Raw genomic sequence first — 16,246 nt, 5'->3', positions numbered from 1 at the left:
TGTGTAAGTGCAGAGTGTATGTGTGCATGCATGCTCCCGTGCTTGTGCGTCCAGACCACCCTGGGGGGGGGGGGTCAAGGCAGCCTTGTGGAGGACAGTGCGAAGGGCTGCTCCCCGGCTTGCTGGATACCTGGTATCTCCTTGAAAGGAGGTGCCTGCTGCTGCAGCCAAAGAACGCAATAAAAGGTGGAGCTGAGGGCAGCTCTGGGCAAATTTGCTCCCCACCTTCCTTCTCCCCTGATCAAGACTAATTTCATCCTGGGGGGCTCAGCTTGGAAGGAGAAGGCAGGAGTCACCGGGCCTCCCCCTCCTGGGAAGCATCTTCTCTCTCACCTCTGCTTCCTGTGACTGGAGAGAATGAGCTAGGCCCTAAGGAGCGGCCCCCTCTCACCACAGCCCGGAGCTGGGGGCCTGGGGCCAGAGGCCCAGGGAGGAAGAGACAGGGTTAGTTACACCCTGGTGCCTGCCCTTGCCCCACCCTCACCAAGGAGCTCAGCCTGGAGTCTGGGTGCCCCCTTCTGATGGGGGAAAAACTGGGATGAAACTCAAAGGCAGAGAGACTAGGTCAGAGACCCGGGAAGCATGGGGATGCTCTGGGGTCTAGAGGAGCGTAGGGAAGTGCTTTTCCCCCAGGCAGCTGTCCTGCCCAGCAAATCCCTGCTCCTCCAGTTGCTGGTTCTGATGGAGCTGGTCTGCAGGTGAGGCACAGAGGCCGCCCCCACCTCATCTGTGGCCAGAGAAGCAGGTCAAGGCCTCACCCTACCGCCCAGTGTGGCCTGTTTGCTCAAGACGCTGAGGTCTCAGGGCCAGTTAACAATTGTTGAGCGAAATCCTTCAACAAACTTCACTGAAGCAGGAGCGCTAGAGGAGGGAATCACTCTGGGCAGCTGGGAGGGTAACACCGGCCTGTGTGCAACAAGGGACCCCTGGAGCTGCAGCTTAGCTACCACTGTGTGGGACCGAAGGCTTCCTGGGCTGCCCTCCCAGCGCTGGGAGACAAACAGTCACCTGGCCTACCAGGCCTGTGCCTGAAGCCCTGAGAAGCCAGATTGTAAGCCCCAGGCTGGGGCAAAGCTACCCTGAAGGGTAGAGTCTGCCAAGGCCAACCCCGGGCTGCCAAGGCCAGGGCCTGGCCTTTTGAAGGTGCAAAACAAGGGGGAAGGTATTAAAAAATAAAAAAGGCTGGCTGGAATCTAGGGGTCTCCCGCTGCACTCGCCAGAGGCCTAGAGCCAACAGAAACGTTTCGTCTGATTAGAAGCCATCATTTCTATCCCAATCCCGGAAAATTGACTGCGGTGCAGGGAGGAGGCCTGGGAAGGAGTCTTGGGGGAGAGGGTCCAAGCTAATTAGGAAGCGGCATCCGGGGGCCCATTAGAGCGCAGGCTGCTGTCACTCATTCGGGCGGAGTTCCCGGGAGAAGAGGCCGGGGAGGGAGGGGCCGGTTGCCCCTCGACTGGGCACCGCCGGGAGCCGCCGGAACCGGCCCGGGGCTCTGCCCCCGCCCCGGCGCGGGCCCGAGGCTCCGGCCCCGCGCGGTCCTGCTCGCCGAGTCGCCGCTCGTCCCGGGCCGCTCCCGCCGGCGGCCGGGGACCTCGAGGCGGCCAGACAGGAGCCGACTCTGAGCGGAACGAGCCTTCGGGGCCCGAGGTGGGCGCGGGCCGCGAGGGACCCGCAGCCCAGATGCGTTTCTTTTGTCAGGCCGAGGGGGAGCTCGGCGTGTCGCCGGGAGGAGGGCGCGGCGGGGGCGGGGAGGCGGCGGGCGGGCGCGGCGGGGGCGGGGGCGCGGGCGGCGGCGGGGCTCCTCCCGCCCCCTCCCCCGGCCCACCCCACCCACCACCCGCGGCGCGGGGCCAGCCGGAACGCGGCGGCGCGCGGTCGCTTTAAGACGGCGCTGGCGGCGCGGCCGGGCCTCAGGAGCCGGCCCCGCACGGAGCGGAGCCGGGGCCGGGCCCGAGCCCACGCGGCCATGCGGCGAGGCTGCGGGCGCGGGCGGCCCCGCGGGGCCAGCGCCTAGCTCCGTCTCTCCCGCAGGGCGCAGCCGGCGGCCGGGCCCGCCGAGTCCCCATGGACGCCTTCAAGGGCGGCGTGAGCCTGGAGCGGCTGCCCGAGGGGCTGCGGCCGCCGCCGCCGCACGACCTGGGCCCGGCCTTCCACCTGGCGCGCGCCGCGCCCCGCGAGCAGCTGGAGAACTCGGCCAGCGAGTCGTCGGACGCCGAGCCGCCAGGTGAGCGGGCGGGAGGAGGGCGGAGGACGGGGAGCGGAGGACGGAGAGCGGAGGACGGAGAGCGGGGAGCGGAGGACGGGGAGCGGGGAGCGGAGGACGGAGAGCGGGGAGCGGAGGACGGGAGCGGAGGACGGAGAGCGGGGAGCGGAGGACGGGAGCGGAGGACGGAGAGCGGGGAGCAGAGGACGGGGAGCGGGGAGCGGAGGACGGAGAGCGGGGAGCGGAGGACGGGGAGCGGGGAGCGGAGGACGGAGAGCGGGGAGCGGAGGACGGGGAGTGGGGAGCGGAGGACGGAGAGCGGGGAGCGGAGGACGGGGAGCGGGGAGCGGAGGACGGAGAGCGGGGAGCGGAGGACGGAGAGCGGGGAGCGGAGGACGGGGAGCGGAGGACGAGGAGCGGAGGACGGACAGCAGGGGACGGGGCGCGGGGAGCGGAGGACGAGGCGTGGAGGACGGGGAGCGGAGGACGGAGAGCAGGGACGGGGCGCGGGGAGCGGAGGACCGAGAGCGGAGCGGGGGCTGGAGGAGGGAGCGGGGCTGCGGGGCCGATGAAGTGCCAGGAGGATGGAGCTGGGACCGGCTGCGCGCGGCGGGAGCACCCGGGAAAGGGACCGGGCGCGGCGCCCCGCTTCCTGCCGAGCCCGGGTCCCTGCGGCGGGGCCGCGGCGCCCCCTCCGCCCCGCTCCGCGCCCCGGCCCCGGTCTGGGCTCCGCGCCCCGGCCTCCCGCGCCCGGGTCGGTGGGCGCCTCTCCTACCTCCGCTCCTTCGCCTCCCGCGGGGGTCGCTTTGCGGGTTTTTAAGTCTCTTCTGCATCCCTAAGTAGCTTCCCTGAGTGGTTCTGTTTGCTTGGGTAAAGACACAGCGCTAGACCGTACTTTTGTTTTCGAAAGTTTAAAGCGTGGTGTTTGGTTGGTTTTATTTTTAAACCCCAGAGAAATGTAGATTGATTTTCAAACCAAAATACAGGATGAATTAACAATTGTAACTGTATTTTTTATTTTTGAAAAACAGTATTCTAGGTGTATTTCTCTGGACCTTAAAATATCTACATGCAACATTATTCTTGGAAAGATTTTTTAAAAGTCAATCCAAAATGGCGCATTTCTCTGAGTTTTCTCAAAATCCGTATGTAGTGGTGTTGTTTTAGGAATTTAAATTATCAAACTATAATGTTGTGTTTCTCTGGGATTTTAAATTATAAATTATATCTGCAAGGATGTTATTGGGAAGGGGTTCAAAATTTATCTACAGCGATTCATAGATTTTTTTTTAATCCCAGAGAAATGAGTGTCTGTCTGCTTGGAGCTTATACACATATGCCTTTGTATTTTGTATTTAGTTAGAAGTGTGTTTGCATGCAGGTTTCTGGCTCCTGATTTACATTTGCTCTGTTTCCACCGGCCAGTTTTTGAGAATTTGTGATGTTTCTATGTTTTTAAGCAGAGAGCCGTGAGCTTCTCTGAGCTTGTGGGGTTTTTAATTCTTTTTCTTTCTGTTTCAACCTTCCTATAGCTTCATGTGTTTGGGGTAACTTTTAAGCCCGAGGTCACCTAGATTGTGTGTCTAGGATGTGGTTGGAGGGTTTTCTTGGCCTTGGGAAGAGAGGCCTACAAGTAAAGCAGGAACCCCAAGTGTGTTTGGGCTCCCACAAAACCCGAAGAGAAAAAGCTCCAGACCACCACCTCTTTTATGCCCCACCGACCTGCCAGCTTCGGTCTGGAAAAATCTTATCCTAGTTCAGGATGGCAGAGACACCCTCAGATTTAGACCTCCGAAGCCAGCTAAAACTATACATTTGCCAGAGCCTGGTCCCGTCTGCAGGAGTAGGCCCTGCCAGCCAGGAACCCAGGCCCGCAGCTCTGGGCCCTGGGCTCATCTTCGCAGCATGTCAAACCAGAGGTGCCCACTGACGACCAACACCCTGCTCTCTCCTGATAGGGACAATTCCCCGGGCCCCTGGCGGGAGGGAATGCCGCCTGTGCTGGCCGCCGGCGCTTCGGTGGAGCCGGGACAGGGTGCAGCCGGGTGTGAGCCCGAGGTGACCCGCGCGTTCCCGCCCGCTGCAGAGAAGGAGCGCGGCGGGGAGCCCAAGGGGCCGGAGGACGGCGGCGCGGGCGGCGCGGGCTGCGGCGGCGCGGAGGACCCGGCCAAGAAGAAGAAGCAGCGCCGACAACGCACGCACTTCACCAGCCAGCAGTTACAAGAGCTGGAGGCCACGTTCCAGAGAAACCGCTACCCCGACATGAGCATGCGGGAGGAGATCGCGGTGTGGACCAACCTCACCGAGCCCCGCGTGCGGGTGAGCCGCGCACTGGTCGGAAGCGGGCGGCCCGGGGTGGCCGCTGCGTGGAAGCGCAGGCCCGCACTCGCGCTTCACTCTCCCAACACCCTACCCTGACCCCCGCGACCCAGGCCGCCAGACCCCTAGGCCACTGGCCTCTGGCTGCGGCCACTTCCCGATTCTTTTTAGCAGACTGTGGCTCTGCCGCAGCCCCAGCCCAAAGACCTGTGGCTCCAAGGGGAGGAACTTTAACGAGCTGTGGAGGGCCTGAGACTCACTGAAAGATCTCAGGGTACCCAGGCAGGAGATCGGGCAGAGGAATCTCTGCCGCTGAGAATTCGAGGAGCTTGGGACCTTCCCGCAGAAAACGAAAGGGAAACGCAAGCCCTGCCTGGCTGCCAGGACAGGCCTCAAAGGTGCCTGGGTTTGAGTTTTAAAACTTCTTGGAACAGTATTCTCATCCCACATTTAGCTTCTCCAAATTCTCACGATATTCTCCACCTTCCCTGGCCATTTACCAGGCACTAGCCTAAAAACACCGTTTTCTACTATAGGTCTGGAGTCTTCTATAGGAGTGGGGGGCCCCCGCCCTGGTGGAATAGTGAGCTCCCAATCCTTCTTTGTTGGGGGGTATAAGGTCTCAAAACCAAAACCAGACTGCAGTATTTTGGATCCCATTTACCATTTTGGATCCCAATTTTCTGGCCAGAGCAGCAAGATAACCATTTCTTCCCCAGGGTGGGCAAATGTTTAATCAGATATTGGGAGCACCTTCCAAGACAGACCAAAGTCCTACCTGGCCCACATACTCCCCGCCGTAATAAACCCTTCCCCAGTCTGGCTGAGTGGAGACAGCGCTTTCCATAATCCTGCCCAGTTTTATGGTGTTGGGTGGGGAGCAGACTCAGGCTGTGTAGTGCTGCGGCTGGGGAAAGCTGAGGTGCTCGGCCAACTAGGGAGAATCTGGGAAATTCAGAAGGGGGCAGGTCAAGGAGAAGCAGGTACATTTTGGGGGGTGGTAGAGAGGTGAGGATCGGGAAGGACCTGGCAATTAGGAAAGAAGAGGTTCTCAGCAAAATTTGCAGGTTAAAATGGCTGGACGATTAGAAAGAAACTTGAGGTAAAGGAAATTAAATATTTGCAGAAAACGTTTAGCATATATTTCAGTGACAGGAAGAAAGCTAAATATTTAAGGGAGAAGCAAAAGGATCAAGTATTTAGAGAAAGAATCAACTATTTAAGAGAAAGTGAAGTTAGGATATTTGGAAAAGAGAAAAAACTAATATTTGGAGAAGAATCAAAAAGATAAAAATGAGCGCTGAGGAAGAAAACAGACTGAGGGAGAAGAAAGGCTCAGATAGTGGAATGAGGCAAACAAAAATATTGGAGGCAGAAATTAAATTCAAATATTGCCATTAATGGTGAAAAGAGCAATGAAAAACTTGAAGATGGGGAATCATATCTTTTGAGGAAGAAAAATACCTTTTGTATTTGAGGAGAAGAAAAAGGATGGGCTATTTAGAAGATGGCTAGGCACCCGTTCTGGGAGAGGGCAAGGGCAGCAGACTGGTAGAGAGGAGGAAAATGAATATTTGCTCAAACAAAAGAGAATCTGTATTAGGAGAAAACGGAATCAATTTGGGGTAAGGGAATAGAGATTGGGAAAAGAAAAAGCTATTTTCTGGGGTCAGGAAAGGAATCGTTACAAAGAAGGCAGAGGTGGAAATGTTGGGGTGGGGGGGGAGAAACAGTGTTGGAGAGCCCGGCAGGGCTCCTGGGCTGAGCGGGGCACGGGGCCTCCGCAGCCCTGTCTTAACCCTTCTCTGCTCCCTCCCCAGGTCTGGTTTAAGAACCGGCGAGCCAAGTGGCGGAAGCGGGAGCGGAACCAGCAGCTGGACCTGTGCAAAGGCGGCTACGTGCCGCAGTTCAGCGGCCTGGTGCAGCCCTACGAGGACGTGTATGCCGCCGGCTACTCCTACAACAACTGGGCCGCCAAGAGCCTGGCGCCAGCGCCGCTGTCCACCAAGAGCTTCACCTTCTTCAACTCCATGAGCCCCCTGTCCTCGCAGTCCATGTTCTCGGCACCCAGCTCCATCTCCTCCATGACCATGCCGTCCAGCATGGGCCCGGGCGCCGTGCCCGGCATGCCCAACTCGGGCCTCAACAACATCAACAACCTCACCGGCTCCTCGCTTAACTCGGCCATGTCACCCGGCGCCTGCCCGTACGGCACCCCCGCCTCGCCCTACAGCGTCTACCGGGACACGTGCAACTCTAGCCTAGCCAGCCTTCGGCTCAAGTCTAAGCAGCACTCTTCGTTCGGGTACGGCGGCCTGCAGGGCCCGGCGTCGGGCCTCAATGCGTGCCAGTACAACAGCTGACCGCCCAGCCCGGCCAAAGGGCCAGCGGCCGGCGGGGCGGGAGCCAGCAAGCAGCCGAGGGCCACCACCGCAGCGCAGGGCCCTTGGCCAGCGCGGTCCTCTCCTCCCCACCTCCCCACCCGTAGGTTGGTTTTGTGTTTGCTTTTCTGGACCCCAATTTGCCCTTTAAAAAACGAACAAAAATTTAAAAAAAAAAGAAAAGAAAAAAATTCCATATAAGACATCGGAGAAAAGTGCCGCGGAAAAAAAAAAACGGATACGTTGCAATTTCTCTTGGGATGGCATGGGTGGTGTGTGTGTGTTCCCACGGGCCCCGGCAGCCCGCACCGAGAGGGGAGCAGAAGACCAAGCGGCTTCTTAGCATACACCGCAGCCTGAGCTGCTAACGCCTGAGAACTGGATGTGCAGAGCCTGGACTGGCCTGGGATTCCTGGTCCCATAGGAACCGACTTGCCCTCTCCCATCCGGGCCCCACTGAGCCACCGAACGGGTGACTCGAGTTGGATCCAGATGAGTGGAAGCCGGCATTGGGCTGGGGACTGCCCAGCCCAGGATCAGCGGGCACTCACCGTGGATTCATAAGGACGGTGGCTACCTCAAGGGCCCCCCACCGCAGCGCACTCTGGAGCCCTTTATTAATGCCGAGAGCCGCAGCTGGCTACGGGGACCTGGCAGGAGGAGATTTGGGCTCGTCTCTGAGGACCCCAGCCTCACGCTGCTAGTCGCAGGCCCAGGCCCTCTGCTCCGTTCCAGCTCCAGAAGGTAGCCCTCGTCAGCAAAAAGCCCCTCCACACTACCCGCCATGCAAGAGTCGGGAGGGCGGAGCAAGCGGCCCCAGGGCCCGCGCCCACTTTGCACACCGCTCTCCAGCCCGTGCCCCTGTTTACAGCGTCCCTGTGTATGTTGGACTGACTGTATAGAATTATAAATCTGTCTATATCGACTTGTCCATGTACGTCTATTAAAACCATAGTCCGAGAGTGCTAAGCACTGCCAAGCCTGACTGCTTTATTGGGCTGAACAGGGAGGCAGGGAGCTGCAGCACCGGCTTCACAAGTGGGAAGAGGAGTCGCAGCTGAGCAGGTCAGGAATGGCGGTAGAATGGACTGCTCAGACTCCCACAGGGATGCTCCTCTACCCCCCTTCCCCACCACCGTTCCAGACCTGCTCAGCCTGGCCTGGGCTCCCTCTGCTGTGCTCACTGGCTCAGCCTCTCTTGGCAAAGCACTCCTAGCCACCCCAATCAGGACCCCCTGGTGGTGTTATTGTGCCTACCCAGAGTTGGGGTGAGCACTTCTGGGAGCCTCTTTAGGGCAAAGAGTGCCTCTTCTGTGGGCCCATTCTCTTCTCTCCCCTGCTTGGAGCCACTTAGCTCTTCCTGGAAAGCTGAGGTGGGACCTGAATCCAGCAGAATCTAGCCAGGGCCTCTCTCTGCCTTTCCCCCTGATACCCCAACACACCTAGATCCCACCCAGGGCTGCAATTGGCCTGGATAAAGTGTCCTTCGCACAGGCCTCAATTCGCACTTCCCCTTCATCCCAACTTACAAGGGGGCTGCTGGCCACCTCCGCCCTCCCCTGGCTTTTGGAAACTACTGAACAAGACCAGCCTGTAAACTGCCTGTAAAATTCTGCTTCCCTTAAGTAAGTCACTTCTAATGGCAAAACAAAATGTTTGCAGCTGCAGCAGGGGAGGGAGGAGGGGTTGATAGTCTGCTTCAGAATCACCTTGTGATGGGAATTGGTACTGCCACAGGGCTGGACCCTGGCAAGCCCTCGCTGGGATGGGGCACAGCCACGGGCTGTCAGGAGCTAAGAGCTGGAGAGTCCTGTGCACACAGGTCAATACTTACCTGAGGTCAGGAGTGTCTTCCGTTTTACACGTGTGTGGAACGGAGGCTCCATCAGGAGGCTCTGTAATGGGGCCAAGGTCACACGGAGCCAATAGGCTTTGAGATTCCAAAGCTAGACAACTCTGCTGCTCTTCTCACCTTCAGATGAGCCAGGAAGAAAAGTCCTTTCTGGAGGATGTGGACCATCAGGCTGGACGCCTGGGGCTGTGGGAGTTGGAGCACCGGGCTCTGTGATAGACAGGGCCAGATACATAGGCTGGGGGAAAGAGGTGGGGGAGGGAAGGTTGGGGCAAGGGGCTGCAGCCTGACCTCCCCTCCCCCAGCAATTCCAGACCAGAGCTCTGGCCCTCTTTCTGGAAACATAAACACAGTCACATCTGGACTTGCAGTGCCTCCCCCAGCCCCACACATCTGCCAAGGCCTGCAGGCCCTGGTCTCAGTTGAGGGCAGGAGGCAGGGGAGTCCTAGGAGGAGGGAGGGCTAGAAGAAAGTGGGAAAGCAGAGAGGAAACCCCTTCTAAAAGCCAGCGCAGGCCCAGCACCAGGTGAGTGGGAGTCCTGCAGGGCTCTGGAGGGGGCACAGTGGATGTGGGGGCATGGGCCAGACAGCTGCTGACATTGGGGGACAGAAGTGGTACCAGAATGACCCCCATCGTCCATCACTGACCAAGGCCATCCAGGCAAGTATAAGGCTATTCCTTGGCCCCAGCCAGCTGTTCTCACTGGCCACAGTGGCTGGCACAGGCAGCAGCCAGCCCTTCCAAGCTGCAGTCATCTCTGGAGTGGGAGGGAAGACAGGGGCTTCTGAAAGCCACACCCTCTAGGGGGAAAATCCGGAGAAGGCTGTTCTGCCTGAAGGAGATTGGGAGGGAACTGTCATTCAGCATCGACTATGCTCCCACTCTCCGTGCCAGCGAACAGCAGTGGAAAACAGACATGGTCCCTGCTCTCCTGGACACGTAAACAAACACATATGTACGTTAACTGCAAACTGAGCTGAAGAAACAACAGTGAGCAAGAATACATGGGCATCCTGCCTTCAGTGGGAGTCAGGTATGGCTGTGCTACAGAGGCGGCGCCATCTCTGTCTTCAGTGGTAAGCACCAACATTATTGAACCTGCACAAGGGTCAGGGTCCTGTGCTAATAAGTGAACATGCCTATTTGCGGAGCCCCCTGCTTATGAGAGCCTTCTGAGGAAGGGTCTTCATTATCTCCTTTCTCCGCTGGGGCCCTGTGCTTAGAGATGGTAGGTCACTTACCTAAGGTCCGGGGCAAGAAGTACAGGAGCCCACTGAATCACTGCCCACTTTCTGTACTGGGCAGCCCCAGGCTCACCCCCATGGACAACATGGCTGGGGAGATTCTGTCTTTGAATATATCCTTATTTCTACTGATAAGACTGGTTCTTAAGAAGCAGTAGATAGAACAGATTTATTCTTAGGTGACTGCAGGTTTAAAGATGCCCTAAATTAGAGACTGGAGTACGAGGAGGCTGGCCCCCACACGCTGCAGCACCAAAGGAAAGCAAGGTCTGCCACTGAGCGCAACCCCTGAAGTACCTGGTCACTGAGGAAGGGAACCAAGTCACCTCCTGTGGCTTGATGGCCCCAGTCAGTCTGCAGGCCCCTCTCTGTATCCCAGAGCTGTCTGCAGGGGCTGGGGGAAGCCACAGTTAGGAGATCTGCCCTGGAGGGGGCACAGCCAGGAGGACCAGGCCCCACACAGGTGCTCTGTGTCTCCCTTTAGCTCTTCTGAGCCTGCCTCCTGCCCCACCCCAGAGGAGAGAGCAGTGGGGCCTCTGTCACCAAGAGGGCCAACCTGGGAAATGAGGGAGGGTCCTTTGATGCCACTAGCCCTCCCTGTTTTCTGGAGCAGATACTGGACCCTGGCATCCACAGAACTTTTGCTGTCCTCTTTGGAAGCAGGAGTTTGAGTTTGGGGCCCTCTGAGTTGCCTTGGGCAAGAGACTTAACATCTCTGGTTTTGCTTGTAATCCCAGCTTTTGGGAGGCTGAGACAGAAGGATCCAGATTTGCCGCCAGCTTCAGCTACTTAAAGCTTCAGCTAGTTAGGCCCTCCGCAACTTAGGGAAACTGTCTCAAAATAAAGAATAAAAAATAGGACTGAGGGTGTAGCTCAGAGGTAGAATGCCCCTGGGTTCCATCCCCAGAGACACACAAAAGAAGAAAAAGATAACAATCACTTCACCTTGTACACAAATGGCTTTAGTAGGGCTGCTTGCATATGAAAAGCACTCAATAAGTGGTTATTAATGATAGTATTATTGTTATTTAAAGTGAACTGTCCTAGTTCTCCTCTGAAGTACCCTATTACCCCCTTTCTGCATTAATAAGGATTCTCTAGGAAAGTTTCTCAACAGGATCGTTTCTTTTTTTTAAAAATTTTTTTTCAACAGGATCATTTCTGAAAATGTCATTTGGGGCTCAACTGGATGTTCCTTCCTCCAGCTTCACTGAGTGTCCTATGAATCATGTTTGACAGTTGCTGCCACACCCACCTCACCTGCTCCCCCTCCACCCCAGGAGTCCTTCTAAAATTGGGCCCTCTGAAACCAGCATGTCATCCTGGGGTCCAGTTTTCCCATCATCCTCCATGGGCCAGGCCTTGGGAGATCCAGAGGAACCTGACCCAGTTGCTGCAGTCCTCTAGGTCTCGGGAGAAGCGGCTCAGCCTGGTCAGTGCTCAAAGCTGAGCCCAGAAGCAGAGGGGTGCACTGGCCCCAGAACACTCTCAGCAGCCTGGGTGGAAGTTGCCTGATCACTTCTTTTCATTATCAGTTACTAACATCAGGCCCTTACAGAGCACCAGACCCTGAGCAAACACTTTGCCAGAATTACAGCACCGGTTCCTCATAGCACCCTTGTGAGGGAGGGGCTTGCATTGCGATTTTCAGCTCAGAGGGAATCAATAATTTGCCCAGGATGGCCTAGGAAATTCAGGGTAAAGACAGCACTTGAACTTGGGCCCTCTAGTTGGGCCTGTGCTTCTACCCACTAAGGTATACACTGTCCTGATATGAATCACATTTATATCCAGGCAGGAAAGGAAATTTAAAAAGAGGCTGGGGCTGGGTGTGGTGGTACATGCTTGTAATCTCAGCATTTGGGAGGCTGAGACAGGAGGATCGTGGTTCTCCGACAGCCTCAGCTACTTAGTGAAGCCCTTTGCAACTCAGTGAGACCCTGTTTCAAAATAAAGAATAAAAAATAGGGTGGGGGTGTAACTCAGAGGTAGAATGCCGCTGGGTTCCATCTCCAGTACCGAAAAAAAGAGGCTGGGGCTCAACTGTGCTTCCAGAGAGAGGAAGCAGCAGCCCCGGCCCGGTCCCAGAGTGCCTTCTGAGCTCAGGAATGAGCACAGCATGGATCATGGGCATCAGAGGACAGAGGATGCTCTGGTCACCAAGAGGCCAGAGGATCAGCCCTGCATCCAAACTCCAGTCAATACTGCAGTGTCTCACTTCCTAGATAGCTTTGCAGCCTCTGCCTCCTGCCCCCTCTCAGCTCCCAGGCCCCCTAGCTCCCTCATCCAGAGCATCGGCATTGGGGTCAGGGTGAAGAAAGCACATGGGGAACAAGGCGGAGGACGGGCAGCGGGTCCTCATGGAGGAGGAAAGCTGCCGTGGCCCTTGCCCCTGCTGTACACTTTATTAGCCTCCTTTTGTAGATGGGGAAGGCGAGGCTCAGGGGAACCCAAAAGCACACTCAGCTCTGGGGACCCCAGACCCTGCCTGAGCACAGATTTTGTGGGCTTAGGTCCTCCTGGCACTGCCTCCTGCAGGCTGGCAATGGCAGCTGGGTGTTGGGATCTGCTCAACCGCCAGATGACAGGTAGCGCCAAGCACGTTGGCCACCTGTCAAAACTTCCAATGAATGGGCTGCATGTAGCGAACACAGGTCTGCACAACCGCCGGAACTTCCGATGAGACCTGCAACAAATAACGCCGAGCGGATACAAGGGGGCGTCTCTTTGCCCCCGCTATAGTTTCCTGACTGGAAAATCCCCCCTTGCCTTTTTGCTTTAAATTGGGTTGCCTGAAGGAAAATAAACGAGACCCTGTCTGACACATCTCCCGGCTCGTGTGGTTTGTCCGGCCGTCGGTACTCATCTTTCCGCTCAGCTCTGTCACTGTCGGGCTGGCCCCGACAGCTGGGCAGGGTCACTGTTGTCACAGAGGGCCAGCATGGGAACCGGGGCAAACAGGTACAGACTGGAACACCTGGACAGAGTCTGCACACAGTAGGCACTTAATATTTGCTGAATAAAAAATGAAGAGGCTCCCTTCCCTTCCCCTCCTTTGTGCCATAAAACATCTCAGCTCTTTCTCCCTCTCCCCACTCCTGTGTCTCCTCTCCCCTGTGCTCTTGCTTCTTTCCTTCTTCCTCCACTCATGCCTTCTCTCCCCCTCCTCCTTCTCAGCACGGGCAGCTCTTGAAGCTGCTCCCCCCTTTTTTTGTGTGGTACCGGGTATTGAACCTTATTATTTTTTTTTCAGTACTGGGGACGGAACCAGGGGCATTCTACCTCCAAGCTACACCCCCTGCCCTATTCCCCTGCTACAGCTAACCTATGCAGGCCTCCCTTTACTTACAATCCTTCTCATACAGCAATGCCGTGTAGCAATAGGGACCTATTACAGACACTTTACTGAGTACCTACTATGTGGACAGGAGAGGCAACCCAGGATGGGAGGCTTTTATCTGTAAGTTTAACACACAGTTCAGAGGTTGGCTACTGCATTTTATCTATCTATTTATTTATTTATTTGTTGCGGGCCTGGGGATGGAACCAAGGAGCATTTGACCACCGAGCCGCACCCCCTGCCCTATTTTTTATTCTTTATTTTGAAATAGAGTCTCACTAAGTAGCTGAGTGAGGCTGGCTGTGAATCCCCATCCTGTCTCAGCCTCCCAAGTACTGGGATTACAAGCGTGTGCCACCACAGCTGGCTTGGCCATTGCATTTTATTTTATTTTTTTTTATTTTGTATTCTTTTGTGTGGGGGTGAATTTGGGGATGGAACCCAGGGGCATTTGACCTTCAAAATACACCCCCTGCCCTATTTTTTGTTTTTTATTCTTTATTTTGAAATCAGGTCTCACTGAGTTGCAGAGGGCCTCACTAAGTAGCTGAGGCTGTCCACGAGCCGAGCCGTGATCCTCCAGTCTCAGCCTCCTGAATGCTGGGATTACAAGCGTGCACCACCACACCCAGCAGGCTATTGCATTTTAAATGAGTTTTTTCTGTCAAAAGACTAAACAAAGCCGGGCATGGTGGTGCACGCTTGTAATCCCCACGCTTGGGAGGCAGAGACAGGAGGATCTCACAGGTTCGAAGCCAGCTGCGTGCGCTGGCTTAAGAGACCCTGTTTCCAAATAAAAAAGTATAAAATAGGTCTGGGAGTGTAGCCCGGAGGTAGAAGGGCTTCCAGGAACCCCAATACCACAAAAAAAACACTAAATAAGGTAGCTATGAAATAGTCTACAAACAGTATCAATTTTGTTCATATGCATATATATGAACAATAGGTATAAATATATAACAATATATTTGTTATATATTTTTATAAATATTTATACCTATTGTTCATTTATATATGGAAAGAATTGTTCAAACGCGGTGAGCTACAGAATAGTCTGTAAACACAGCATCAATTTTGCTCAGTAGGAATTTCTGGGTATGCACAAAGCATTAACACAAGCCATCTTAGGGAGGAATGAAATAAGAAATGTTTTTATTTGTCCTTTCCAAGTTTTTTAACTAAGAATATATTATGTTTTAATGATAAAATAATAGTGTGTGTGTGTGTGTGTGTGTGTGTGTGTGTGTGTGTGTGTGTGTTACTGGGGATCAAACCCAGAAGCATTCTATCTCTAAGCAATACCCCAGCCCTATTTTATCTTTTATTTGGAAACAGGATTCCACCAAGTTGTAGAAGCCCTCATTAAGTTGTTGAGGCTGACCACAAACCTGTGATCCTCCTGTCTCAGTCTTCCAAATACTGGGATTATAAGCATAATCCCAGAATTTTTTTTTTTTTTGTGTGTGTGTGTGGTACTTGGGATGGAACCCAGGAGCCTTCTACCTCTGGGCTACACTCCCAGACTTATTTTATATTTTATTTGGAAACAGGGTCTCACTGTTACTGAGAGCCTCACTAAGTAGCTGAGGCTGGTTTCGAACCTTCGCAATTCTCCTGTCCCAGCCTCCCAATTCCTGGGATTACAAGTGTGCACCACTATGCCCGGACAGAATTACTTTAAAAATACAAAAAAGTACTTGGGAGGCTGAAGCAGTATTGCAGGTTCAAGAACAATACATGGTAAGTTAACAAAATCCTGTTTCAAAATAAAAATTAATAAAAAAGGGCTGGGGTGTAGCAAAGTGGCAGAGCAATCTCCAATATCACAAAAGACAAAAATTAAATTTCCAGTTGCACAAAAAATAAAGGTGCAAAACCCTTGTGATCCACAGTAGAGGGTGTGGTCTGCTGCCCAGTGTCCCTGCCCTTGGCCTGTGGTGCCAGTTATCACCAACTTGAGATGTTCTGATTCTCTTGGGATTCAGCCTCCCTTGAAGGAGGCCAGGGTGACAGGTGTCCAGTAAGCCCATATAGATTTTTTTTTTTGTACCAGGGATGGAACCCAGGTGTATTCTACCTCTGAGCTACACTCCCAGCCCTATTTTTTATTCTTTATTTTGAAATAGGGTCTCATTGAGTTGCAGAGGCCCTCACTAAGTAGCTGAGGCTGTCCGCGAACCTGAATCCTCCTGTCTCAGCCTCCCAAATGCTGGGATTACAAGCGTGCACCACCACACCCGACTCCCATATAGATTTTTTTTTTTTTTTTTTTGCGGGTCTGGGGATGGAACCCAGGGGCATTCGACCTCTGAGCTATACCCCCTGCCCTAGTTTTTATTCTTTATTTTGAAACTGGGTCTCACTGAGTTGCAGAGGGCCTCACTGAGTAGCTGAGGCTGTCCGCGAACCGCGATCCTCCAGGTCTCAGCCTCCCAAATGCTGGGATTACAAGCGTGCGCCACCACGCCCGACTCCCATATATATTTTTGCAGAAATAAAATTTTTGTTTTCAAATGCATCTTTCTTTATGCAGATGTCTAAGTAGTAGGCACCAATAAGAATGTTCAGAAAGAAGCAGAATTGTAGTGATCTGATTGCTAGGCAAAAGACAGCTCAGCAGCATTTGAAAAGAGCTCTTGTAAGAGGGATCTCAGCGGGGCATGGTGGCGCACACCGTAATCCCAGTACTGAGGAGGCTGAGACAGGAGGACTGCAGGTTCAAGGATAGCCTCAACAACATAGGAAGACCCTCAGCAACTTAGTGAGAACTTGTTTCAAAATAAACACTAAAAAAGGAGAGATTTCACCCTTTTCCACTTTGTCCCTTTGTCTGCCTGTCTGTCTATCTGTCTCTGTCTCTCTCTCTTTCTCTCTCTTTCTCTCTCTCTCTCTCTCTTCTCTCTCT

At 54.7% G+C, this 16,246-nt stretch overlaps 1 protein-coding gene across 1 annotated transcript; it reads left to right on the top strand.

Annotated features, from left to right (window-relative positions):
- Positions 1-2,065: 2,065 nt before the first annotated feature.
- PITX1 (paired like homeodomain 1) lies at positions 2,066-6,886 on the top strand (the record flags this gene model as incomplete). Its single annotated transcript, XM_080712091.1, has 3 exons — positions 2,066-2,225; positions 4,291-4,523; positions 6,344-6,886. 3 exons carry the CDS (start codon positions 2,066-2,068, stop codon positions 6,884-6,886), a joined length of 936 nt encoding a protein of 311 aa, XP_080568217.1.
- Positions 6,887-16,246: the final 9,360 nt, after the last annotated feature.

Source organism: Muscardinus avellanarius, assembly GCF_963383645.1.
Source record: "Muscardinus avellanarius genome assembly, chromosome: 1".
Lineage (NCBI taxonomy): Eukaryota > Metazoa > Chordata > Mammalia > Rodentia > Gliridae > Muscardinus > Muscardinus avellanarius.
The sequence above is the reverse complement of the archived record's forward strand: the minus strand, read 5'-3'. Positions and strand labels throughout refer to the sequence as shown.